Genomic DNA, 26,002 nt, shown 5'->3' on the forward strand with positions numbered 1-26,002 from the left:
GCGAGAAATATAAATATTTAGAGATAGGCGTAATTCTCATTCAATTTTATCATGTTCCATTATATCTTACTCGTTCTCCAATTTATTTCTCATAAGAGAATGCATTTCTAATATGAGAAAAAATTTGTATTCCGATTAGAAACAGAACGTGATGGAAGCAAAAATTCTCTATATCCTGTTTGGGACAAACACAAATATAATTCATGTATATTTTTATATGATATGATATAATAAAAATATTACAAAATTAATTGACTTCTTTCTTCTTATTGTTTAATATTTTGTTCATAAATATTAAATTACATTTGTTTATTTTTAAATTTTAACTATTATAAAGCATACTATAATAACATTTATTATTTTGAGCATTTTTATGCTGTATAAATTGAAAACACATGTTACATATTTGATTGCAAACGTTAATTTGCTTAAATTGTAACTTGTTGTAATCTAAAAGCTATGTTTTTATCCCGTGTTGGCTCCTTCTATGTCGTTCCTTTTTCGTCATTCCTATTCTCGTTATATTACATTAAATATCATGTTCCGAGTTCATTTTTACTTATCTTTAAACACAATACCAGATACAGCTGTAACTTTTGGGGATTAACATATGCTTTGTTAAAATTTGTAAACATACCATAAATTAAAACATGAAAACAAATTGAAAAAATAAATGATCTATCAACTATAATATGTCATACTCATACATTTGTTCTTGTGTACGTGCACATATATGAAAACAAAATTATATTTACTATTTAATATAAATAAATAAACACCGACTTGATATATTATCTCAAATCCAGAAATCCTCTTGTTGATATAATATATAATTAATCAAATATATATATTTGAATTTATTTGATAAACTTTCTTAACTTCAAGAAACAAATCTTAACAATATCATAAAACTAAGAGATAGTTTAATGTGAATAAATTTAGAGAATTAGTTTGAACTAATTGCAAAAACTGTGTAAATTTAAAAATAGCTTGTAATTAGTTAAATTAGTCATCTTGATCTAAATTCAATAGTTCCTTAAATTTGCATTAAAATTACAACATTGGTATTTAAATTTATTTTAATGTTATTTCAAAAAGAAAATAATCAATTCTAGAAGAATGTGTATTCCAAAATCTTGTAACAATTTGATACAAAATAAAATAATTTATTTGATTTGAAATTGAATAATTTATCTGGCTCTAAATAAAACAATCAGATATATTAATTATTATAATTCTTTTTAAAAAATATATTAAAAATTTGGGTTAATTATATATTTAAAATAATGAAACTACCCGTTTTTAAAAACAAAAAAATATATTCTAAAACTTTATATCATTGAAACTCTAATTAAATGTTAAAATATTTTAATATACCCTGGAAATATTTTCTAGATATTTAGAATCCAAAAAATAAGTTTTTGAATAAGCTGTATTTTAAATGATAGAAGTATTTCGTTTAGATTATATACGACAAATATAATAAATGTTTTTTCATATCTGAAAAATCATAATTGAAAAATCTTTTTTGTCATGTATACAAATGAGATTTAATTAGCATAGTTTTGTTAAGGAAGATTTTAAAATCTAAACGAAATGATAATTTGTTATTAGATTGCCATATTCGAAAATATCTAATAATATCTTACGAAAATAATTTAGTTTACATATATGCATTTTTCAATTAAACATACAATATATTTGCATTTTTAAAGATATTTCTATATTTTAGTAGTTGTTAATTTACTAAATTACTCATGCAAAAATTCATTTACCTAGTTTTAAACTAGGGAGATTTGCAAAACTACTATTTTTTTACTACCCTTTTGCAACAATACCCTTTTATGTTGTCCATTTTTAAAAATACCCTTTCCTTTGAATAAAATGACCAAATTACCATCATCTAATAGAAACATGTAATTGGAAACTGAACTTTTCCCGCCAATTTTTTGGCGCCAAAATTTGTTTTTCCGGCCAAAAAAAAAGTTTCCGCCAAACTTTTTTCCCACCAAAAATAAAAAAAAATTCCCGCCAAAAAAACAATTTCCCGCCAATTTTTTTTTCCGTAACAGATTTTTCCTCAGCCAAAAAATGATTTTAAAAATCCTTGTAAATATTTTTTGGCGGCAAATAGATTTACATGGGATTTTAAAAGGGTTTTGAAAGATTTAAAAGAGATTTTAAAAAGGTTTTACAAGATTTACAAGAGATTTTAAAAGAGTTTTTAAAGATTTACAAGGGATTTTAAAAGGGTTTTAAAAAATTTACAAGTAATTTTAAAAGGTTTTAAAATCCCTTGTAAATCTTTCAAAACACTTTTAAACCCTTTAAAAAGCTTTACAAATCCTTTGTAAATCATTTAAAGCCCTTTAACATCCATTGTAAATATTGTAAAACCCTTTTAAAATCCCTTATAAATATTTTAAAATCCTTTTAAAACAAATTTTAAACCCTTTAAAAATCTTTAAAAGATCTTTGTAAATCTTTAAAATCTCTTTAAAATCTCTTGTAAATCTTTTAAAACCCTTTTAAAATGCCTTGTAAACCTTTTAAAACCCTTTTAAAATCACTTGTAAATCACCCTTTTAAAATCCCTTGTAAATCTTATAAAACTCCTTTAAAATCCCTTGTAAATCTTTGAAAACTCTTTTAAAATACCTTGTAAATCTATTTCCCGCCAAAAAAAAAAAATTGGTCGGAAATTTATTTTTGAAAACAAAATTTGGCGGGAAATTATTTTTCGAAAATTTTTGGCGGGAATTTTTTTTTCGAAATGTTTTGGCGGGAAATTTTGTTTTAGAATATTTTAGGCGAAAAATATTAATATTTCATTTTGTTAACCTAAAACAATTTCCAAATAAGGGTAAAATGGTCATTAAAAATTTAAAGATGGTAGAAATAAATATGGATAAAATAAAAGGGTAGAGTTGAAAAGGGGCATCATGAAAAGGGCATTAGAAAGAATTTTTCTTTAAACTACCCTTACAATGTTGTAGTTCACAAAATGTTTACCAATTAATAGTATATATATATATATATATAAATATATATATATATATATTTCTTTAAATACAAAATATGTTATATACTGATTTAATTAATTTGAAAACGAAAATAGCATTACTTTATCTGATATAATATTCTTGAACATGTAAGCATATATTAAATTAATATATTGTAATATATTTATATAACTTTAATAAATATAAATATTGCTAGGTTCATAAATCCAAACTACATTTATGAAATTAATTCTCAAAACACAATCTTAATTGAGCCTATTATTTTAACAATAATATATTAATTCTCAAATTATGAAGGCAATCCAAATTTCCATTTAATCTTTTAAATCTTCATCAACTCTTTTACAAAGATGTATATGTGTTTGTGAGACCAGAAGAATCCGATGATAAGAAGCACCTAAAGGAGAGCTACTTGTGACTATGAGGGTCTTAAGTGTGCTAAACAAAGTTGAAGAACAAGCGCAAAGAGAGAATCTGTTCCATACAAGGTGTTTGATTAAGGGAAAAGTGTGTAGTTTGATTATAGATGGTTGAAGCTGTACCAATGTTGCAAGTGAGACTATGGTCCAGAAACTTGGTTTAGAGGAGTTTCCGCATCCTAGACCTTATAAACTGCAATGGCTAAATGAGAGTGGAGAAATGGCTGTTACCAGACAAGTTCAAGTGCCGTTAGCCATTAGGAAGTATGAGGATGAGATCTTATGTGATATTCTGCCCTTAGAAGCCAGTCTGATCGGAAAGTGATACATGATGGGTTTACCAATAGACATAGCTTTGAATTTAGAGGAAGAAAAACTGTTTTGGCACCTATGGCACCTCATGAAGTCTACTTGGATCAGCTTAGCATGAAAAAGGATCTCAAGCTGTTAAATCCAAAACTTCCGAGAGTAAACCAAAGGGGAGTACTAAACCTAATCTTTTGTTTGTCTTTAAAGAAAACTTATTGAATATAACAGCCTTGGAACCGGCTTTGCCGAGTAGTATTAAGTTTCTTTTGCAGGACTATCAAGATGTTTTTCCCGAGGAAAATCCAGAAGGTTTACCACCCATTAGAGGCATTGAGCACCAAATTGACTTCGTTCCAGGAGCTTCTTTGCCAAACAGACCAGCTTATAGGACCAATCCCGTGGAGACCAAGGAACTAGAAAAGCAAGTGAATGAGCTAATGGAGAGAGGCCATATTCGTGAAAGTATGAGTCCATGTGCTGTTCCAGTGTTGCTTGTACCTAAGAAGGATGGGAGTTGGCGTATGTGTGTTGATTGTAGAGCAATCAACAATATCACGGTGAAGTATCGACACCCTATACCTAGATTAGATGACATGTTAGACGAATTGCATGGTTCTACCATCTTTTCTAAAGTTGATCTAAAAAGTGGATATCATCAAATTAGGATGAAAGAAGGTGATGAATGGAAAACTGCATTTAAAACTAAACAAGGATTATATGAATGGTTAGTGATGCCATTCGGGCTGACAAATGCACCTAGTACATTCATGAGACTAATGAATCATGTTCTTAGAGCTTATATAGGACATTTTGTTGTTGTTTACTTTGATGACATCTTAGTTTATAGCAAGAGTCTAGGAGAGCATGTTGAGCATCTAAAAATGGTCTTAGAAGTGCTTAGAAAGGAAAAGCTTTATGCCAATCTTAAGAAATGTACTTTTGGAACGGATAACCTTGTCTTTTTAGGTTTTGTTGTGAGTACAGATGGAGTTAAGGTTGATGAAGAGAAAGTGATAGCAATTCGGGAATGGCCAAGTCCAAAATCTATAGGAGAAGTAAGGAGTTTTCATGGACTTGCCGGCTTCTATAAGAGGTTCGTGAGAGATTTTAGCACTCTAGCAGCCCCACTCACCGAAGTTATCAAGAAAAACGTGGGATTCAAGTGGGAACAAGCTCAAGAAGATGCATTCCAAGCCTTAAAAGAGAAGCTTACTCATGCCCCTGTTTTATCTATTCCTGATTTTCTTAAAACTTTTGAAATCGAATGTGATACCTCCGGGGTAGGAATTGGTGCTGTCTTAATGCAGGATAAGAAGCCAATAGCTTATTTCAGTGAAAAGCTAGGAGGAGCTACTCTCAACTATCCTACATATGACAAAGAGCTTTATGCTTTGGTGAGAGCTTTACAAACGTGGCAACACTATCTTTGGCCTAAGGAGTTCGTCATTCACACCGATCATGAGTCCCTAAAGCATCTCAAAGGACAGCAAAAGCTTAACAAAAGACATGCTAGGTGGGTCGAATTCATTGAGACGTTTCCCTATGTCATCAAATACAAGAAAGGTAAGGACAATGTAGTTGCCGATGCATTGTCAAGGAGGGAAGCACATGGTGGAGGCTTAATGGGACACTTTGGAGTCTCAAAAACTCTTAAGGTTATGCAAGATCACTTTCATTGGCCGCATATGAAGAGAGATGTGGAGAGAATGTGTGAAAGGTGCACGACCTGTAAACAAGCTAAGGCTAAGTCACAACCCCACGGTTTGTATACTCCTCTTCCTATTTCTTTGCATCCTTGGAATGATATTTCTATGGACTTTGTAGTAGGTTTGCCAAGGACTAGGACAAGTAAAGATTCCATTTTTGTGGTTGTGGATAGATTTTCTAAAATGGCACACTTCATTCCATGTCATAAAACTGATGATGCCATGCATATAGCCAATCTGTTCTTTAGGGAAGTTGTTCGCTTACATGGAATGCCTAAAACCATAGTATTAGATAGAGACACTAAGTTCCTTAGTTACTTTTGGAAAATGCTTTGGTCTAAGTTAGGAACTAAGTTGTTATTCTCTACTACTTGTCACCCGCAAACTGATGGACAAACTGAGGTAGTTAATAGGACTTTGTCTACACTCCTGCGTGCATTGATAAAAAAGAATTTAAAGACTTGGGAGGATTGTTTACCTCATGTTGAGTTTGCATATAATCATTCTGTGCATTCTGCTACTAAATTCTCGCCTTTTCAAATTGTTTATGGGTTCAATCCCATAACTCCTTTGGATTTGATGCCTTTACCTTTGAGTGAAAGAGTGAGCATGGATGGAAACAAGAAAGCAGATTTAGTGCAGCAGATTCATGAGCAGGCGCGAAAGAACATTGAAGAGAAGACCAAACAATATGCTAAGCATGCAAATAAAAGCAGGAAGGAGCTTATCTTCAACGAAGGAGACTTGGTTTGGATTCACCTCCGAAAAGAACGTTTTCCTAACGAGAGAAAGTCTAAACTTATGCCGCGGATGGATGGACCTTTTAAAGTTCTCAAGAGGATCAACGACAATGCCTACTCTTTGGATTTGCAAGGTAAGTATAATGTGAGTAATAGTTTTAATGTTGCTGTTCTTGTTCCTTTTATTGTAGATGAAACAGATTTGAGGTCAAATCCTTTTCAAGTGGGAGAGGATGATGTGATAATGGGAAGCTTGGATCATGGAGCTAAGGAGAAGCTTGAACCCGAGGAGTTTGGAGAAAGAAAGCAGCTTGAGGATGGAGAGCTTGGAGCTAAAAAGGATGAAGCATTGCATGTTCTTGAAGGTCCAATAACAAGATCAAAGACAAAGCTACTAAATCAAGCTATCACCACACTTCTACAAAAGATTGAGGGCAGCCTTAAACAAGAAGCTTGTCCAACCATGTTGGTTGTGATTCAAGCCGTTTAAGCAACAACAATGGAGGTGTGTGACTTGCACTCTTTTTCCCTCCTCTTGGTTTTGTCCCATTGGGTTTTCCACGAGAGGTTTTTAATGAGGCAAGCCCACACACTCTTTTCATGGCCCATTGTTGTTTTTGAAGCCCATTAGCAAAGGAGACATCCAAATTTCGTTTTTGTGTTTTTATTTCTCTAGAATGACTCTTTCTCTTCTCTAGGGCTCCTCTACTTCTCTATATATTCTATTCTCTTCTCCTTTGTAAGACTTATCAAATTTTTTATTATCAAAACCTCTTTCTAATTGTTTGATCTGAAGGGTGTGTAATATCTCTTCAACTTGTGATTGCTTTGGTGTGTAATATCCTAGCAAGATTGAGCCCGAAAGTTCAAGAGTCTTTCCGCAACTCTTGGAAGTTTCACTTCATCCATTTTCAGTTTGTTTTCAGTTCATCATCATCCCATCTTCAACCCTTCAACTTCCCACAGATCCATTCATTCACCATATCACCATCACTTCATCACAATCTATACAAAGAGACTTCAAGGGACTGGATCTTGTCACCCAAGATCATATCAGTTTGTGATTTAAGTTAGAAAAGAAATTGTCGTATTTAATTATTTTATAGGTAAAACTAATTTCGATACGAAAAATCGCCGCTTGGAATATAAGTTTTTTTTCTTACATTCAAAATACACTAACTGATTTTGGATTCAGAATAATTATATAATAACTTTTGTAACTAAAACTATAATGCATTTATTTTATTGTCATTTTTATCCCGCACCATTAATTATCTAGTATATATATATATATATATTTGTGGAACAAAAAAAAAAAGATCAAAGTTCAAGAATTTCATGATTTTAAATTTCATAGTAAACCTATTTGTAAATTTAAAAGGAAAATTGTGGAAGCACAAAAAAAAACTCAAAACTAAGCAATTTCATGATTTTGATTCTGTAATTAGAATATTTGAAAAGATTTGTAAATCTACATATACATTTTTGCAGCCATTTTGTGAAATAAATGCTGAAGTTGGGACTTATTTACAATGCATGCCACTGGCATTTATTATTTAGTTAAAAAAAATTAAAAAATATATTAACCAAACTATATCTTGCCTAATTTGTTTCTAAAAATCTCTACACAATATTTTCATATATCTTTTTTAAAAAAATCGTGAATTTTACTTCACAAAATATGCATAAATCCGATTTATAGCAAATATTTATATCAACATTTTGCATAGCAATAAAAATACTAATTTATAATAATTAAAATATTCACATAAAAAATCATATACACATACAAGAAAAAAAACTATATTTATCATCATTTAAACCGTTCTTTTATTTAAATTAAAAGCACAAAACTTGAAATCATATACTTTATATGATAAATTTAAAATCTATATTAGTAATATAAATTTTAAATCATTCAAGGAACGGTATACCACGGGTGAGATCCTAAATTATTGGAATTAGAACAATAATAATTTATTTTCTTGGATTTTATAACACTAATAATTTAGCTAACGAGATAATATAGACGGATTTATATAGGATGACGGGTTTTGATCAATATTAATAAAGAATGGTATATCACGGATGAAATCATAAAATTAACAATCAAAATACAATCATACAACCTTAAACACAAAAACATACAATATTAACAAAACAAATATAACTTAAAATTTAAAAAATTTAGCTATAAAAAATTGACCCGCGGTATACTGCAGACAAAATATTCAAAATTTTAAAATCTACCATATATTGTTACTTAAAAAAATATATGTTTTCATATCTATACTTCAAAATTTGAAACCTAAATAATAGTAATCATATACTAAATAATACAGGGATAGATATCTATATTTTAAAATACAAATTAATATGATATATCTTCAATTAATCTTTTAAAAAATAAATTTACATTTTTTAAAACATAATAGCTCCGCGGTACACCGCGGGTTTAATTCTAGTTTATACTAAAAACATATTTGTGGAAGCATTTTGATTTATTTTTTACAACAGATATGGAAATTTATTCTAAATTTCTATGAAACTATATTTTCTCGAATGAATGACTACAAAAGTTATCAAAAATTTTGGAATGTTGTTTTGCAGATTTGAATGCCGTCGTGGTCTTATATACTAGTAGAGATATATATACGTCTTGGAGTTAATAGTGAAACAATTCATCTTAGCTGCTAGTTAGATCATATGGGTTGATCCATATTTGTATTAAAATTATATCAAATATATATGGTGTTGTAATATAAGAAAAATAAATTAAAATATGAATATAATATCATATTGATATAGGATTTTTGTTATCTAAATTGGCATATTATTTTAGATGCTCTCCGCCTCTCCCATTTCTTATCATGGGTCCATTTTGTTAGCTAATGATACAAATGAAAGGTACCAAAATATCATATCTATCAATTACAATAATGAAATTAGGATTTAACCTGCAATATATCAAGAGACAAAATTTGTTGTTGTAAAATATCAAATATATATGGTGTTGCAATATAAGAAAATTTAAAGTTTATAATATTAGGTAAAATTAAAAAGTTCAACTAACACCAAATTATACCGTACACAAAATTTTAAATTTGGATGTTTGTTAAGTTAGACTTCATGTTCATTCATATTTGGATTTATTTTGATCTTATTTTTGATATTACTCCAAATTATTGTATGAATATTTCAGCCGAGGTGAGACGTTGTATACTTTTTTATTAATTGAGTAATATACGCCCGTTTCAAACGTTTGAATCACAATATATGCTGAAAACTTATATTTTTATTAACTTTATGTATTATATAATGATTCAAAACAATTAAAAGACAAAATCAAACAAAGAGGATATAGGAGAATCATAATTTAAAATCTTAACAAAATATTCAAATATTTGTATTTAATTGTAGTACAATATGTTGATGTTTACAATTTTATATAAAATTTTAAAATCTTTTCATTGTGTTTGGTTATTTTAATCCATATTTTATCGATTTTTAGAGTTTCTTTAACAGGAGTCTTTAACCTTTTTAGTAAGAATAAGATAGTTTTTGGTACTTTTATGTTGTTTAGGTTTTTGCGCTTGTTGTAGTAAAATGAAGAGTTTTGGAATGGAAATGAGATAAGAATATGTGATAAAAACTATGATCAATCGGTATGCTTTTGTAATCGGTTGGTACAGAAGACAAAGCTAACCGATCAATAGGCATTTTGAATTTTTTTCATTTTCTTAGATTGTAGGGCTTTCTTCCTTTGTATATAAATACTCCTTCATTATCAGCCTCAGAGAAAAGTTTTTGTGTGCGATTTTCTCTGTTTGAAGGTTGTTCTTAGTTTTAGGATTTGTAAAGAAACTTTTCTTAAACATTTATTATTCTTTTATAATTCTATTATTAGTTATTATTCTATTTCTATCATGTCATTTATGTTCATGTGTGTAGTTTATGTCATTGAGTTTTGGGGTTTTTGAAGGAAACATCATGTAAATTTTTATGGGATTGATTTAAAGTTTTTCGTCTGAAATTGTATTTCAATTTCTTTGATTAAATCCTGCTAGTTGGATCACAACCCCAATCGATTTCTCGTGGCACAAAAAATGTTGTTGAATCGATGGACCTATTTTAATTGGGCATTACTTCCTTAGCCACGAAAGTTGTTAAAATCCATGTTTGAATAACATATGATTTATAAATTATACACAAATTTCTTAAAATTTTACTTTCAATACACCCCCTTTAAAGTTTGCTTAAATTTATAGGGGTAAAGGACGTGAGTTCGAGTACTCCTCTTAGCAATTCTTTTGATTTTTTTCTTCTTTCTTCTTCATCCCTTGTTAACGGCTGTTAGCTTCCGGATTTGATATCACCAATAGTTTATATACGAAGTATTTTGAAGCTACAAATAATTAGATGAGATATTTTTATTTCAACAAAAAGTATTAGGTATTAAACGCTCATTTTATTATACCGGTTTTAGTACATCCTGTACTGTTGCGATACATGGTTAGTGATCAGAATAGTAAACTTGAATTGGTCGGATTAGTAACTGCTTAGTGCTTACCATTGTTACCAGTTTTTTTTTGTGCCGATTTGATAAAACATTAAGCTAAAGCAGTACAAATCCTTAGCGCTTTCTCTTATCCATAAAAACAATACCTCTAAAAGATTCATGTCCTAGGATTCCTATAAAACAAGAACTAACCAACATATAAAGTAACTATGGCATTGATTTTCACAATTTTTGAACAACTGAAGATCATGAGAGTAACAAAGCTCTAAAGTACAAACAAAAAACCCAGAGATGGAGCAAAGTGAATGCAATACAGATGAAGAAGCCGTAAAGCGATGAGCTAAACGACGACGATTATTAATCAATATAGTTGTAAAATCAGCTAAAAATGAAGAGAAGTTAGAAAACAACTCCAAGCTAAGTATGATACTACTGGCTTCTCCCTTGTTTTTTCACTTGCCTTCTCAACAAAGCTCCAAAGATTCTTCTCAGGGACTTTCTGTTTCTCTTTTGCATGATTAACTAATATGATGAAATAACAACATATCCATAACCTTCAACTTCTAAGTTTTTTTGTTTCCTTTTTTAAAAAATAAAATCCATTCTAGAGATTATGATTTTCTTTTGTTGACTTGCTACCTCTTTGAACTCAGAAGGGAGCCTCCAGTGACGAGTCATCCCAAACCTCAGCACTTCCATTGGATGCATCTTCAACATCTTCTTCCATTGATAGCCGAATATACTCTCTATGTGCAAAACGGTCCCAGTCTGTCAATGTCGGGTTCTCGCGCTCCTGTTTTCGTTTGACATTTGAAATGTTATAAGAGGCCCATTGTGTCAAGAAAACAGCAAGGTTGAATATCAAACGTGGAGTAGTACCTGACGAATGAGGAACGGATCCCGGGTTTCAAATGCCATAAATTTGTTTAGATTAAAAAGGATGTTGAAGACGTTTCCAGAGAGCTTTGAGCCTTTCAGGTCATGCAGCGTTATATGGCTTTCGTTCTGTGGAAGGAAATAAAAAACAATCAAACACAAGACAAAATCGCAAGAGTCAGAAAGAAAAACTGGGAACCCAAACTACTTCTGTGACTGTCATATATCTTCCTTAATATAGAAAGAAAAAAACAAGAGACATATTGTTGAACCTCAGGTCCGATCATATCAATCATCTGACATAAGATATCCTCGAAAAGAACAGCCTCTTGCGCCATGCACTCCATTCTATGCAACTGCTCTTCATAAAAGAATTGCATCTCATTTCGCGTTATAATCCCATTTGCATCCAAGTCTATGCACTTAAACCTAGTCCAACGTATACTTGTGTCAGATAAAAAGACTTAAAATCGTATCTGTCTGCAACTTTCGGACCCTTATATCACAACTTACCAATATTCTAGGCTAGGCACTGACGATTTATCTTCTTCCGCAAGAATGAAATAGACAAAGTCTTCATACCCCATCTTCCCTTCAACTTTGCTAGTGAACTTCCTAGCAACCTAAGTAGAAACCAATGCATTATCCATGATGACAGTCCTCTTAAGAGTAATAATAACTTTGAACGAGGACAGAACTCTTAAATGGAAGCAATATAAACAAAATCCTCAAGTAGAAAGATTTTTTAGACAGAACCTGGGAGAATATTCTGTCGACAATCCGGTAGGTAAGAGCATGGTTTCCATATCTCATAAGATTTTCTTTGTCAATCAGGAAATCGTGATCCGTATCCAGCTCCCAGAACTTGCAGTATATGACATAGAAATGCTCATATGAGAAGTATCTATTTGCCAAAGTAAGTAGAAAAGTCATGTTAAATGAGCAGAAACAATACCATATATACAACAATAGCACAAATTTGTTTTTGTCAGTACCTCAACACTTTGTTAATATCTTCTTCTTCATCAGCATGTAGCATAGCATCAATTAAGTTTCCCCGTTTAAGCTCCCTAAATGTAATTCGACCATTGCCAGATCTATTTATGTAGTAAAATATTCTGTAGGTGACAGTTTCAGCTGTTTCATCAAAATGCAAATTGTATCAGCATGTAGCATAGCATCAGCTGTTTCATCAAAATACATGATTCATAAACAAGCTCCAGATTTTTTTTTTTTCTCTAATATTGATTCATCTGCAGGATTCATAGACAGAAGATGATTCATGCCGTGCTTGAAAGCTTTATGGATTTGCAAGTTATAAGATGATGTCTAACACAACACAACACAACAAAGAAACCGTATCTTATAAAATGTTTCAAATCCATACAGAGTAATACCACATTTATTAGTGTATCTTGATGCATCAATTATCAAAATTATCTTATTTCACTAGAAATACTATTGATGTGGTAACCATTCGACAGATTTAGATAAGTACATCATACCGAAAATGGCAAACTTATTCACTCATTCTTCTCAACTAGGGCTGTAGCTAACCATATACTTCGAAGAATAAAATGTACAACCAAACTCAATTACTAAACACCATTACTCAAGCAATACCAAGCAGAAAAAGAATACATTAGATAAATTAGGAAATGTAAATGAAGTTGAGACCTAACCATATCTTTCTTGGAATTCAGGTGTGGATTGCAGGAACTCTAGGCCAGGATGCGTCGCCAACAGTTCTTTAAGTAGTGGTTTGAAATCATCCTGCCATGAAAAAAAGAAAAGAAAAGAATAGAATCTGGAGTATAAACTCGCTTTCATGACTGACTGAATATGCAAATCAAAAGAAAATTACCTTAACAATGAAACTCTGATCTTTCTGCTTTAGGATCTTGAAGATTTGGGTCGTTGTATCCATTATCAACATGTTCCCGTTTACCCAAAAATCAATAAATGCATCTCTGTAGAAACAAACACGACAAAACTGTTATACTGGGTGGTGTTTCAGTAAACTATGCAGACATGAAGAGGAAGCACCATACAAAAAAAAAAGCATAGAAGCAGCAGCACACACCTAGTAACAAAACCTGTATTGTTGAGATCGATCTTCCGGAAAAGGGAAGTGGAGAAGAAAGATGGGAGCTTGCAGATTTCTCTGGTGACTAACTTGAATTCTGAGTATTGATTGAAAATGGAGAAAAAAGTTAATAAACAGTTAAAATATAAATAGTAGAAAACAAATGACTGACTTCTAACCTTGTATCTGCAAGCCATCCATGTGACCATAAAAGAAGTGATTGATTCTAAACATACATTGCTCTTTAATCTCGCTTGGTGGAGGGCGACCATTTTGGAAATAAAACTAGAATCATTTCAAGTTAAGAAATCAGTGAGTTAACTCCATTCCATTACTCTATATATATAAAGAAGGAAGTAAAAGAGGAAAAGAAACCTGAGGTATAGGCTCTTTAACAGGCTCGTTGACTACTTTGAGAGTAGAACCTAAGTTAGAAGGGGCTCTCTGTTTGGTTGTACGGGGTGAACCACAACTTCTTGGTGAAAGAGGAGGAGCGCTTCCCGCAGGAAACATAGATGGTATAGTGGCAGAATTAGAACCCGATGCACTTCCAGTAACATTGATAGGAGCTCCAGCTACAGCATCCTTAAGCAATGATCCAACCTAGAAAACCGATTAGGAAACGAGAAAAAGATTAGACTAGAGATTCCAGTGAATAGAGTAATTAACCTCAGTAACCTCCTAAGGCATCATTGTCATAACTCACACAACCCAAGAAAGATTCAACACCACAGAGTAAATCTCAGTAACCTAAGCATCATTGTAACACCCACTAACACTATCAAAGAAAGATTCAAACTTTACACCAATGCTCAACAGAAGCCAGAGAGTAATTAAGATTATGAAAGAAAGATTCGAACTTTACACGAATCTACAACTCACACAGAGTAAGCTAAGCATCATTGTAATAACTAACACTATCAAAGATCTGAACTTTACACCAATCCTCAACAGAAACAAATCTCAGTAACCTAAGCGTCTTAACTCACACTATCCAAAAAAGATTCAAACTTCATCACAGTAACGTAAGCATCAATGTAACACTCACCAACAGTATCAAAGAAAGATACGAACTTTACACCAATCTAACTAACACTATCAAAGAAAGATTCGAACTTTACACCATTCTCAGTAACCACCTAAGGCATCATTGTAATACTCACTAACACTATCAAAGAAACAAAAAAAAAGATTCAAACTTTACACCAGAGAGTAATTAAGCAACCAAATCTCAGTAACAACCTAAGGCATCATTGTAATACTCACTAACACTATCAAAGAAAGATTCAAACTTTACACCAATCCTCAACACAACAGAGTAATTAAGCAACCTAAGGCATCATTGTAACACTATCAGAGAAAGATTCGAACTTTACAGGAATCTACAAGTAACAGAGAGTAAGCTAAGAAGCATGAGTGTAAGAATTGTGAAGGCAATTCAAAAGGCAGAAACCTGTCGCTGAGCTTCGGGAAGAGAAAGCCACTGGTCGAAGAGCTTCTGAGTGAATCCAGGTTTAGAATTGAGAACAAAGGAAGACATTTCCTGAAGCTGCAACAAATCTGCATCCAAACAAGCCATATCTCCGGGAATAACCGTATCCACCATATTTAATCAATCGCATCAAAGTCGAGAAGATGAGAGAATGATCTTTGAGGCGAACGAAATTGGAATTTTGAACAAAGTCGAGATCTTCTTCACCAACACATCGAATCTAGTCTTCCTTCTTCTCCGATTCCGAACAAGGAAATGAGACAGCCAAATTCTTTTATTTATTTATTCTTTTGAGCAATCTGAAATAAATAAATAAATTAGAGAGATACCCAAAAAATACTTGAAACAGAAAAAGTTGATTTTAAGGGTTTATAATTTATTAAATGTTTGGGTTTGAGTTAAGTTTTTTGGGGTTTAGGGTTTATTTTTTAGAGTTTAGGATCTAGTTTTGAAAACTTTAAAAGTAATTTTGTGGTATTTTCAGAAAATAATATATTTTAGTGGTACTTTCAAAAAAATATAAACTACTAATAATGTTTTATAATAAAAATTAATTTTATGGTATTTTAAAAAATATGTCCATAAATAAATTAATATTTCGTTGACTAAATAATAAAAATAAGTAAGTGTATTTGAAGTAGAAGTTTTTTTTCTCAACATGTGGTTGAATTCTTGATTTTTTCTATATTTTGTCAACCACACATTAGTTAAAATATTACTTCATAATTGGTAGTCCAATCTTAAGGAAAAATATTTACGAAACAAATTTCATATAATATACTATCTAGAGTAACGAGTTAGACAATCTACCTTATACAAGAGCCATGAATTCTAGAAAGAAAAAAAGTTTTATATATCATATAAAAAATACTTGACGAATGAGAAACATATGATGTGTTTCATATCATGTTTTCCATATTTCATAAGGTTTTCTTTGTCAATCGGGAAATCGTGATCTTTATCTTTATCACATAAATTATAATATATGACATAGAAATGCTCTTATGAAAAGTATTTTGTTGCCAAATAAATAGAAATGTGTTGATATCAAAAAAACTGACACAAAACTATAGTTTGCAAATACGTGTAACTTAAAGTCTGACTCAATATTTATAACAACAAGAAAAAAAAACTATTTTTGTTAGTATCTCAACACTTTGTTGATATCTTCTTCTTGATCACCATAAAGCATATCATCAATTAAGTTTCCACGTTTAAGCTTTCTAATTGTATGTAGATCATATCTAGATCGATTTATGTCATAAGATATTTTATAGGTAACTATTTCAACTAGCCCATGGAAATAAAAATTGCATTCTTGAAAACCTGAGACATGGTAAAATCTAATCAGGTTCACATAATTTTTCTTGACTAAATCACATATCATATATAATTCATGTACTTTTACCAAATTTAGCAAAATTATCCCCTTATTAACAACATTAACTAGGGAAAAGAAAAACTATAGTAGTCATTTAGCTATGGAAGACAACAAAAATGATCATTCTCTATATGGGAGACTGCCATGTCATGCTTGCCAGCCCTAGAGAATCGAAAGGTAATAGAAGATGTTTAACACAACAAGAAAATCTTATTTTAGAAAGTTCATATACAAACTTGCAAGTCATACACTGTAATACCACATTATCCCGATGTACCAACGATGAAATTAATCTTAGGCATCTAGTAATGATATTAATGAGAGAAATTGTTAAGTGATATTTTTAACATTTTTTTTAGGTTTATTATGTTTTATCAACTCTTTATTCGGAAACAAGTCGTTTTGGATGTTTTATCAACTATAAGCCAAACCCTGTATTTCGCGATCTACCGAACAGATGCTCTATGGGGAGTAAGCTGAGCCCAACATCTCGCTCCCCAAATAATATGGTGAATCTGCCTCACTTATTTTTTACATAGCCCGCAACTCCCTCTTCAAATTATACATAGGTCTACTAGGCATAAGCCGAGAGACGTCTCGCGCCTAGTACACACCGAATACTTTTATCATAAAAGCCAAGCTTAGTCTCGCACTTAACATCTAACTCGGACTTTGACAGAAAAAATTGAGTATGACTTCTGGTGAAAACCAATCTACTCAAAAGCCGATCTCGAGGATTCGCAGGAAACTTATAAGTCATCTAACAAACTTAAATGTGAAAGTCATAAAATTGATATTAATAAATCAAACAAAGTTTGCTGCCATTACAAAGGCATTTATTCGGAAAAAGTAAAAAACGATCAAACAATTGATCTAATCTTATTAAATTTCAAAAAGCAGAAAACATCAGATCGCCCGATTCGAAACAGAATGGTTATCCCTCAGAAGGCGATCTGGCATAGGCCATACCAACTGCAAGTCGACTTTCTCCCAATCCTCTGACAGAATCTCCAACGCTTTGACCATCTGTTTGAATTCATCCAGACGAGCAGTAACTTTCTTCTGCTTAGCTCTTATTTTGGCGACTTCGGCTTCAAGTTCCTCCGGACGGGAATCCACCTTGCGCTTCTTATTTCGGAAATACTGAAGTTCACGAAATTGATCCTGGTGCATAAATCCGACCTGGATCGAGAATGAAAGGCGGAGATAATAAACATCAAGATAAAGCAAGAAGAATAAAATAGATGGTTCATACCTGGTTGACAAGTTTTGAGATTCGGTAACTTCAGCATCAGAAGTTGACGGCCTGAGATAAAACAGTGAGGGCGTTCTGGGAATAAAATCTCAATCTGCAATAATACTAGGATTCCTCTCTTTCAAGGTGACAGTAGCATCTTGAACACATCAGTTGGCAGGTTAATGTCTGGCATGGGAGCCAACCTTTGAAAACCATTCTTAATCCAGTTTTGTGGATGAGATTCTAACATATCCAATTTATGAAGTAATTCGGCTTTATGATCTTCATAGTAGCTGAGTAATTCACGATACTCTTTGTGCCTTCGTTCAACACATGATAGGAATCCTACCGCCTCATGCCTCTCCTCTGAACCTTCTCAAAACTGAAGAGTCGACGAGACTCAGATATTGTTGAAAAGGGCATTTCCCGTTCGATTGCTTCAGCATTAGAAAAGGTCGGGACATTTTTGCTAACAAAGAAAGAAGATCTGGAACTCTCCATTATGCGGTAAAAGGAAGAAGATTTAGATTCGATGGAAGAAACGATGGCGCTTGGAGAAGTATTTATAAAATCAAAATAGAAGTGGGAAGGAACTTTCCCTATTCTAAAAAGGAATTTTCACCTTTTTCCTTTTCTAGAGAAAGTGGAAATTGAGATAATTTCCTTTTAGTTTTGAATGAAGCAAAAGTAAGTCGATAATAATCTAAAAACTAGAGAATAAATTTAAAACCGCCCCGCGTGTTTCGATATCCTTGACAAATACCATATGAAGCTGAATCCTACCAAGTATACGTTCAGAGTAACATCTAGCTTATTCTTGGGATACATAGTCACTAGCAAGGAATCGAAGCAAACCCAAATCAGATAAGTGCAATAATCAAACTACCGACATTCTAGAATAAAAGAGAAGTCCATAGGCTGACGGGTCGCATTGCATCTCTGAATCGCTTTATCGCCCGATCAACGGACAAATGCCTTCTGTTCTACAAGCTTTTATGCGGCAATAAGGACTTCTATTGGGATGGGAAGTGTGAGACCCCTTCCAAGAACCTAAAGCCTATCTCATGAGAGGGGCGATCTTGGCCACACCCGAGGTCGAAGAGACATTGTATCTCTATGTCCCGGTGTCAAGTTCGGCCATGAGTGGGGTATTAGTAAGGAACGATCAAGGTAATGAAAAACCAATCTTCTACACCAGCAAAGCCCTGAATGACGCCGAGACAAGATATCCAACGCTGGAGAAGCTAGCATTGGCAGTTATGACGGCAGCACGAAAGCTCCGGCCTTACTTCCAGTCGCATTCCATAGTGGTTTTTACCGATCAACCACTTTGGACAATGCTGCACAGCCCAAACCAGTTCAGGCGAATTGCGAAGTGGGCAATCGAACTGAGCGAGTACAATGTGGAGTATCGCTCCAGGTCGAGTCTCAAATCACATGTCTTAGCGGATTTCATGATTGAATTGTCCCCAGATGTAATCGATGAGGTCCTTGAAGAAAACTGGATACTCTATGCAAATGGCTTCTCGTCGCTGCAGGGTTCTGGTCTCGGAATTCTACTCCAGTCCCCAACTAGAGAAGTGCTCGAGCAATCGCTCTGACTTCAGTTCAAAGCATCCAACAATGAGGGAGAGTACGAGGCTCTCTTAGCAGTACTTCGCCTTGCCAAGGGAATCAGAGCCAACCGGATAAAAGCTTTCGGCGACTCGCAACACATAGTAAGCCAATTTAGCGGGGAATTTGAAGCTTAAAGTGGATGAATGTGAGCTTACCTTTCGTTGGTCGAAGACATGTCCAAGAAATTCGACAAGTTCGAATAGATAAAAATACCCTGGAGTGACAACTCGTCAGCGGATGCTTTAGCCGCTTTTGCTTCAAACACAAATCTTGATCTAAGACGCACGATCCTTGTCGAGAGCATAAGCAAACCGAGCATCAACCTCCCAGTTCGACCTGCATCATTGTCAAACCCGTAACAACTATGGACGTAGATGCCGAGACATCCGACAAGCCGGATATTAAAGTAGACCCGCAGCCTACTAATTGGAGAGATCCCATCAAACTCTACATTGCTGATGGCGAAATTCCGGCAGATCGGTGGGAAGCTCGTCGCCTAAAGGCAAAGGCGCGACCAAGGCGTTCCTCACATGCGTAAACAAAGAGGAAGCCGCCATAATCATGAAGGAAACGCACGACGGGGACGGAGGGAATCATTCTGGTGGACGAGCTCTAGCGCTCAAAATCAAGAAGGATGGTCACTACTATAACGTCCCCGAATCGTCCTATGGTCAGACAAGCCATAGGCGACCCAGTTACGCTATAATGAAGATGATCGACCACAACTTATTAGAGATTCCAAATGAATTCGGTTCCTTAACCAAATTATAATGGACCCTCTTCTCACTAGGAACATCACTTAGGCTTGCTGACCCTCGTGATATTCTAGTGTTGAGCGACCTAGACTAGGTCTTATATCATTTAACACTCGGCTGCTTTTAAGAAAACACTTTATACATAGTATATAGCTTATACTTTGCAAAGAGTTAGCAAAAAATATATCTGTATGTCGGATCCTTGTTAAAATTTACATAATAACAAGTAATTTTTGCAGAGGCAACACAAATATCCTATTTCTGACAATTCCTAGTGTTCGTCTCCCTGCTAAGGTCATCCCTCTATGGTTACCTGTAAGACAAGTAGAATCATGAGTAATCTAACATTACTCAGTGAGCTGGGTCTATGCACAAATAAATCTCTAAGGTTGAATCAACTCATTAAGTAAACCTAACCATCAGAGATCACGGAACATGCAGCAAACGTATTATCATATACTTATAATAATACCAGAAGATGCAGCCGAACTAGACACATGAATGAACCTTGGGCCCAACATACTGCCATCCTTACCAAAAACGTGCACCACAACATCAGCACAAACTCCCGCATACATGTATACATGTTCTCCACACGTATGCTACCACACACACGTACGTGCACACCCACACCACACGTACGTACACAACTGTGAACACCCGAGCTATAGCCACAAAGGCTTATAAACGGAACATCACTCTAATGCATCGTCATGCATTACCCGGCATACGCTCCTTGTCTTGTGCCATCATGTAAGTGACCACTCAAGGTCAAGACTTACTAACACAATCACAACACAAAAAGGGAGGCAACAACTTACTCTAAGCATGATGGTATCGGGTAAACCCTGAATACCACTTAGACACAATAACCTCATCCAATACCTAATATAAGTAGTTTACCATACCCAAACAAGTATAGCACAATCAAGTACCAATTCACGTATTTATATATATGCATAATATATCAAGGACTCATTCACAACTTCATAGTATATTTCATATAAGTATAACAATCTAACAAGGCAAGTAAGCCCTCGAATCAAATCATTAATCATCAAGTAAACTTAATTACGTCCTTATTCACTTAGCCTAGCCATGCACCAATTCATTTTATCCCTTAACGTTATTAACTATCAAGTTCGTCAAAATGCCCATATCATTTTAAGGTTCAAGTTCAATTTAGCCGAATTCCAATTAGTTAAGTCTAAGTGAGTAAGCATGCATATGATCTAAAAACTAGCTATAGAAAACATGCAAACAAACACACAATTCGTCACAAACTCACGGATTCGGTAAGGTTTCTTAGTCGCAGGCAAGACTTCTCGATCATGGTCGACAATTCTTTACCCACGGACGAGTTCCCTCGACCACATGCAATGATTCCCCAGTAGTTGACAAAGTTCTCTCGACCACGGGCAATTTTCTATCGATTCGGGGAAGTTTTCTCGGTTTCGGACAACTTATAAGTCAAATAAAAATGAAAATAGGCGAAGTTTGGCATCTATTTATAGTCCGCCTCAACTACCCATGCGGCACCGCAAGCCGCCACACATCAGGACAGCTATCGCACCCGTGGGCGTCAAGTGCCATAGTCGACGGCGTGGTGACAAGTGGCGACGGGTGTCACTCCACCGCCCCATCAGTTTCGGCCCCAAGACTCAGCCGACTTCAGCTCAAAGATTAGTGACTTGAGCCGCAAGGCACCGCAAGTGAGGTGTCCACACATGTCGGTTCCGCGGGCGCCATTTTGGGCGGCCAACTTGGTTCTGCGGGACGGCAAAGTTTTGTCCAATCTTTCCCATCTTTGCCCATTCGTGCCCATTCTTGCCCGTTTTTGTCATTTGATAGTTTGGTACCTTTGGGCACATTCAGTCTATCGGCCGTGTATTCGGTCAACTTTTTCTCATTCGATCCTTGGCCCATGCCCGATGCCTTTATGCGGGTCACTACAACTACTGGCCAACTATGCTGCCGGACTGCGAGGCTTATTCGGCGAAGTGCAAACCATGTCAGCGACATGGCCCGATGAAAAATGTGCCACCTGAAATGTTACCCTCAGTAACAGCTCCATACCCGTTCATGTGAAGGGCCATGGATATCGTAAGACTATTTCCTCCTTCGTGATCCAAAAGGTTTATGCTGGTGCTAACTGACTATTTCACTAAATGGGTTGAAGCGGAAGCATATTATGAAGTCCAGTCGCCTGCGGTCATCGCATTTATCTGGAAAACATTATTTGTCGACACGGTCTTCCGTATGAGATCGTAACAGACAACGGGAAACAGTTTGTCTCGCTCATCACAAAACAAATTCCTCACCAAGTGGAACATACGTCTTAGTAACTCGACGCCGAGGTACCCTCAAGGAAATTTACAAGCCGAGGCAACGAATAAAACCATCATAGCTGGAATCAGAAAACGACTTGGCCCGAAGAAAGGAAATAGGGCGAATGAACTGGAGGGGGTGCTCTGGTCATACTGAACTACTCCTCGAAGACCTACGGGGCTATCTCCATTCTCCTTGGCTTATGGAGTCGAAGCAATGACTCCAAGTGAGGCAGGAACTCCAACCTTGCGCATATGTATGATGACGGACGATTCCAGACTCAATAACTGGCTATTACACGATCACAACGACTTTTCGAGGAACCTCGAGATCAAGCTCTAGTTTGGATCCAGAACTATCAGAACGCAGCGGTGAAGTACTACAACTAGAATGTCCAAGAACACCGTTTCAATATAGGTGACCTCATCCTCCGAGAAATTGATATATCCCTATTTTTACTGATTTTATCTATGTTTTAGGTTTAGGATTTTAAGTCTTTATGTTATTTCTCGAGTCTTTTTAGTGTATTTTCATGTATTCTATGCAGTGGGACAGCGATAGAGATGAGGAGACATTTTGGAGCAAAAGCTAAGGAAAAGGAAGCTAAGGACGATTTTGGATTCCTGATTCAGAGAGAGTGTCGATCGATGCCCAGCAAAGTCCATGACGCTTTCAAGTTTACAGAAGTAGAAATTTGCCCAAGAAGACTTCTTTATTTGCATTATTAGTCTTTGGACGTTTTATAGGGTTTATATATTTTTTTAGAGGTCATTGTTTAGACCTATCACTTTTCTATCAAGATGGCCTCGCGAAGCCAAGCTGGTCAAGAGACATGTTAAGATCAGTCGCTCCAAATTCGATGACCTCCAGGGCATCAACCTTATCGTTCCCTTTCTAGGTTAAATTCTTGAGGTCATCAGTTCAAACTCTGAAATCACTTCGCCTCTTTTCATCCGGATTCTGACTATCTCTTCTGCACCATGGGCCTGATTCAGAGCGTCCACCTTTGGCTTAACAACCTCTTCTTGCTCGGTGAGGTAGCCTTCATTTTGTCGAGTCGAGCTTGAGCCTTCCAAGTAATACGCGCGACCTTGGCAGCTCAGTCACCCTGAAGTCTGTTGCATTCCTTTTCCATGTACTCCTTGGCAGCAACAAGTGCGATCTGCAGCTTCTCGACCTCCTATGAGAGCTCGGCCTCACAATTGTTGAGCCAGGCGATCTAATCATTCAATGAATCGACCTTCGCCTTATTTGTCTCAGCAGCCACCTTCAGAGTGGCCATCTCCTTCATGTCTACGTCATACCTGATCCTCGTCTGGTCGACGCTTTTCTTTAAATTGAAGAAGGCGTCTATGTCCGCAAGCTTTAGTTTTAGCTTACAATCGTAGGTGGCGATCAGGTTGTTGGCAAGCGTGGTCAAAATGTATAACAGATGGTCATGTTAGAAATAAACCTCTAAGGATGATCTGGCAAACTGATGGTACTCTTCTCTTAGTACCAAGTCGTCAGGATTGGGAAGCGCATTCGCCCCAGGGAGCATCAAGTTGCGCCATAGGTGACTGGCCGCTTCCTGGTCCCTCATGAGGAACCGATCTCCAACATACTTGAATGAAAATTGATCAGGGTTGATAGATTCACCCCTAGATAAGCAGAAGGTCTTGGGTGGCGGAGCTTCGTCGGTCAAAACGGCATCAGAGGTTGATCTCTTCTTGGCCTGATTAGCCATTCCTTTTCCTTTCTCTTCACGGGACTTCCTTGTATTCTCGTGTTTCGCAGGAGTTTCATCTCTGGTTGGATAAGAGATGGTCTGGAAAACGTCGACCTGTGTATTCTCAGGCGCGGTGACTTGAGCAACAGCAGGTCAGTCACCCGCATTAACCTGTACAGCTTGAGGTGCGACTACCTGAACAACAGCAACTTGAGCCTGATCATTGTCAACGATCACTAGAACTTGAGCATCTTCTGCCCCTTCAATAAGTAGCAGGTTCTGGGTATCTTGAGCGACCTGGTTCTCGTCGAGAACCTGATTGATATCAGAAGAACCGGGGGTTGTGGTAGTTAGCGCCAGGGCTGATGCGTTAAAAGGAAGAGGATTCTCTTCTCAGACAGGAGCTTGAGGAGGCGGTAGATTCATAAGCCTGGAGGCGAAGTTGACAAAAGATTTCCTGACTTTTCCCATAATGCGGGCGACTCGTAGTCTGTTGACGCTTTTCCACATACGATTTCGAGCTCGGAATATTGCCGCTCTAACTTCCTCGAACTTCGCTGGGAATTTTTGGCTGGCTTTGTAGCGATCTGAAATAAAAAGAAAAGACCATAAGAGTAGATACAGATCGCCGCGGGAGTAAGCTGGGAGATCGCCAAACGACGGCAAGAGAGGAAAGAAATAATTAAAGACGGAATCGGGCACCATAGATGGCACTGCTTGAAATACGCCTCATGGAACCAGACATAGCCCTTTGGGGGATTCCGTGGGTGGTCATCTGTTCTGGGAATCATGTCAGTAATCCCATAATTCACAAAACCACAGGAGGTCAGCATGTCGCGATAGAGCGCTCCGTGGAAAGGGTCGGATTTGCGGCGATCTTGTCGTTCTAGCCGACGATCGGGTCAAGATTGAAGTCAACAATCTCAATCGAGAGTAGCTTCGCCTCAACCTCGGCTTCAGTATACTTAGGATGACCGTCGTACTCGTCTTCTATATCGATGATGCATTCAAATCGATCTAAGCCATCCACCAGTTCATCATGGGGAATAATCAGATTTCCACCATCTTCTTCTCGATCTGGCTCATCCCTTAACGTCGGGATGTCAATCTGATTGGCTCGACTAGATTGGGCCTCATCTCCTCGGCTTTGAACAAACCGAGAATTACGACGAACTAACATAATAGTCTCACTGTCATAAGAGGAGCAGGAGACAATAACTGCCTTACCCATGGTCCTGAAGTTGTCAAAAATCAACGAAAGCACAAAGAACAGAAAATAGTTCGTAGGAGAAGGAGCGAGAACTACCTTCGATACTTCTTTTGCAAGCGGCGGAAAGTGAAGAAAGAATGGGTTGATCGAATTTATATAGAAGGCAATGTGCGGCAGACCTACAAAAATAATCATTAGACCTACAAGACGGTTCGGTTGCCAAACTCCACGCGTGCGTGCGGATGCCAGGCTATGACACGTGTTGGAGACGTCCGAGAATATGAAACGATTCAGAAATCTAATGATTAATTCACACATTCCTAAGTTATAAACAAAAGATTGACTTCCTAAATTCGGAAGTTCCGGATTAAAGTATTCGGATCTCCCGAACTGGGGGAGGCCTAATTGTTGGTGCAAGAATTAACACCTCCGAAAATACCAGCTTAAACCGGAGGTATTGTGAATAAAATCGAGAATTCGACTAAACCGGTGTACCCCAGTTAACCTACCAAAGCAATGAGGTCGCCAGCCGATCTAATTCAGCAGTTGGAGATCGCCCAGCCGACTTCCTGAATTGAAGAAAAAGAAGACTTCCA

General features: G+C 35.6%; 1 protein-coding gene and 4 pseudogenes across 6 annotated transcripts; 2 read left to right on the forward strand and 3 right to left on the reverse strand.

Moving 5' to 3' along the window:
* Nucleotides 1–3,584: 3,584 nt before the first annotated feature.
* On the forward strand, nt 3,585–6,687 carry AT5G28845 (annotated as a pseudogene; the record flags this gene model as incomplete). The annotated part of the gene is made up of 1 exon: nt 3,585–6,687.
* Nucleotides 6,688–10,793: 4,106 nt separating this feature from the next.
* Nucleotides 10,794–15,491, reverse strand: AT5G28850 (Calcium-binding EF-hand family protein). 2 transcript variants are annotated; one of them, NM_122768.2, is made up of 12 exons: nt 15,132–15,491; nt 14,054–14,281; nt 13,858–13,963; nt 13,676–13,775; nt 13,457–13,562; nt 13,275–13,365; nt 12,588–12,729; nt 12,349–12,496; nt 12,106–12,215; nt 11,865–12,021; nt 11,596–11,721; nt 10,794–11,509 (listed from the first exon to the last, which is right to left on the reverse strand). In NM_122768.2, exons 1-12 carry the CDS (start codon nt 15,282–15,284, stop codon nt 11,366–11,368), a joined length of 1,611 nt encoding a protein of 536 aa, NP_568509.1. In that variant the 5' UTR covers nt 15,285–15,491; the 3' UTR covers nt 10,794–11,365. The 2 variants fall into 2 exon arrangements, with proteins under 2 accessions (NP_568509.1, NP_851089.1); NM_180758.1 differs by having other exon boundaries at nt 10,821–11,509; nt 13,275–13,562; nt 15,132–15,450.
* A 1,966-nt stretch (nt 15,492–17,457) lies between these two features.
* Nucleotides 17,458–18,289, reverse strand: AT5G28860 (annotated as a pseudogene; the record flags this gene model as incomplete). The annotated part of the gene is made up of 2 exons: nt 17,458–17,857; nt 18,138–18,289.
* Nucleotides 18,290–18,488: 199 nt separating this feature from the next.
* On the forward strand, nt 18,489–23,216 carry AT5G28865 (annotated as a pseudogene; the record flags this gene model as incomplete). Its single annotated transcript has 1 exon — nt 18,489–23,216.
* A 67-nt stretch (nt 23,217–23,283) lies between these two features.
* On the reverse strand, nt 23,284–25,427 carry AT5G28870 (annotated as a pseudogene; the record flags this gene model as incomplete). Its single annotated transcript has 1 exon — nt 23,284–25,427.
* Nucleotides 25,428–26,002: the final 575 nt, after the last annotated feature.

Source organism: Arabidopsis thaliana, chromosome 5, assembly GCF_000001735.4.
Source record: "Arabidopsis thaliana chromosome 5, partial sequence".
Taxonomy (NCBI): Eukaryota; Viridiplantae; Streptophyta; class Magnoliopsida; order Brassicales; family Brassicaceae; genus Arabidopsis; species Arabidopsis thaliana.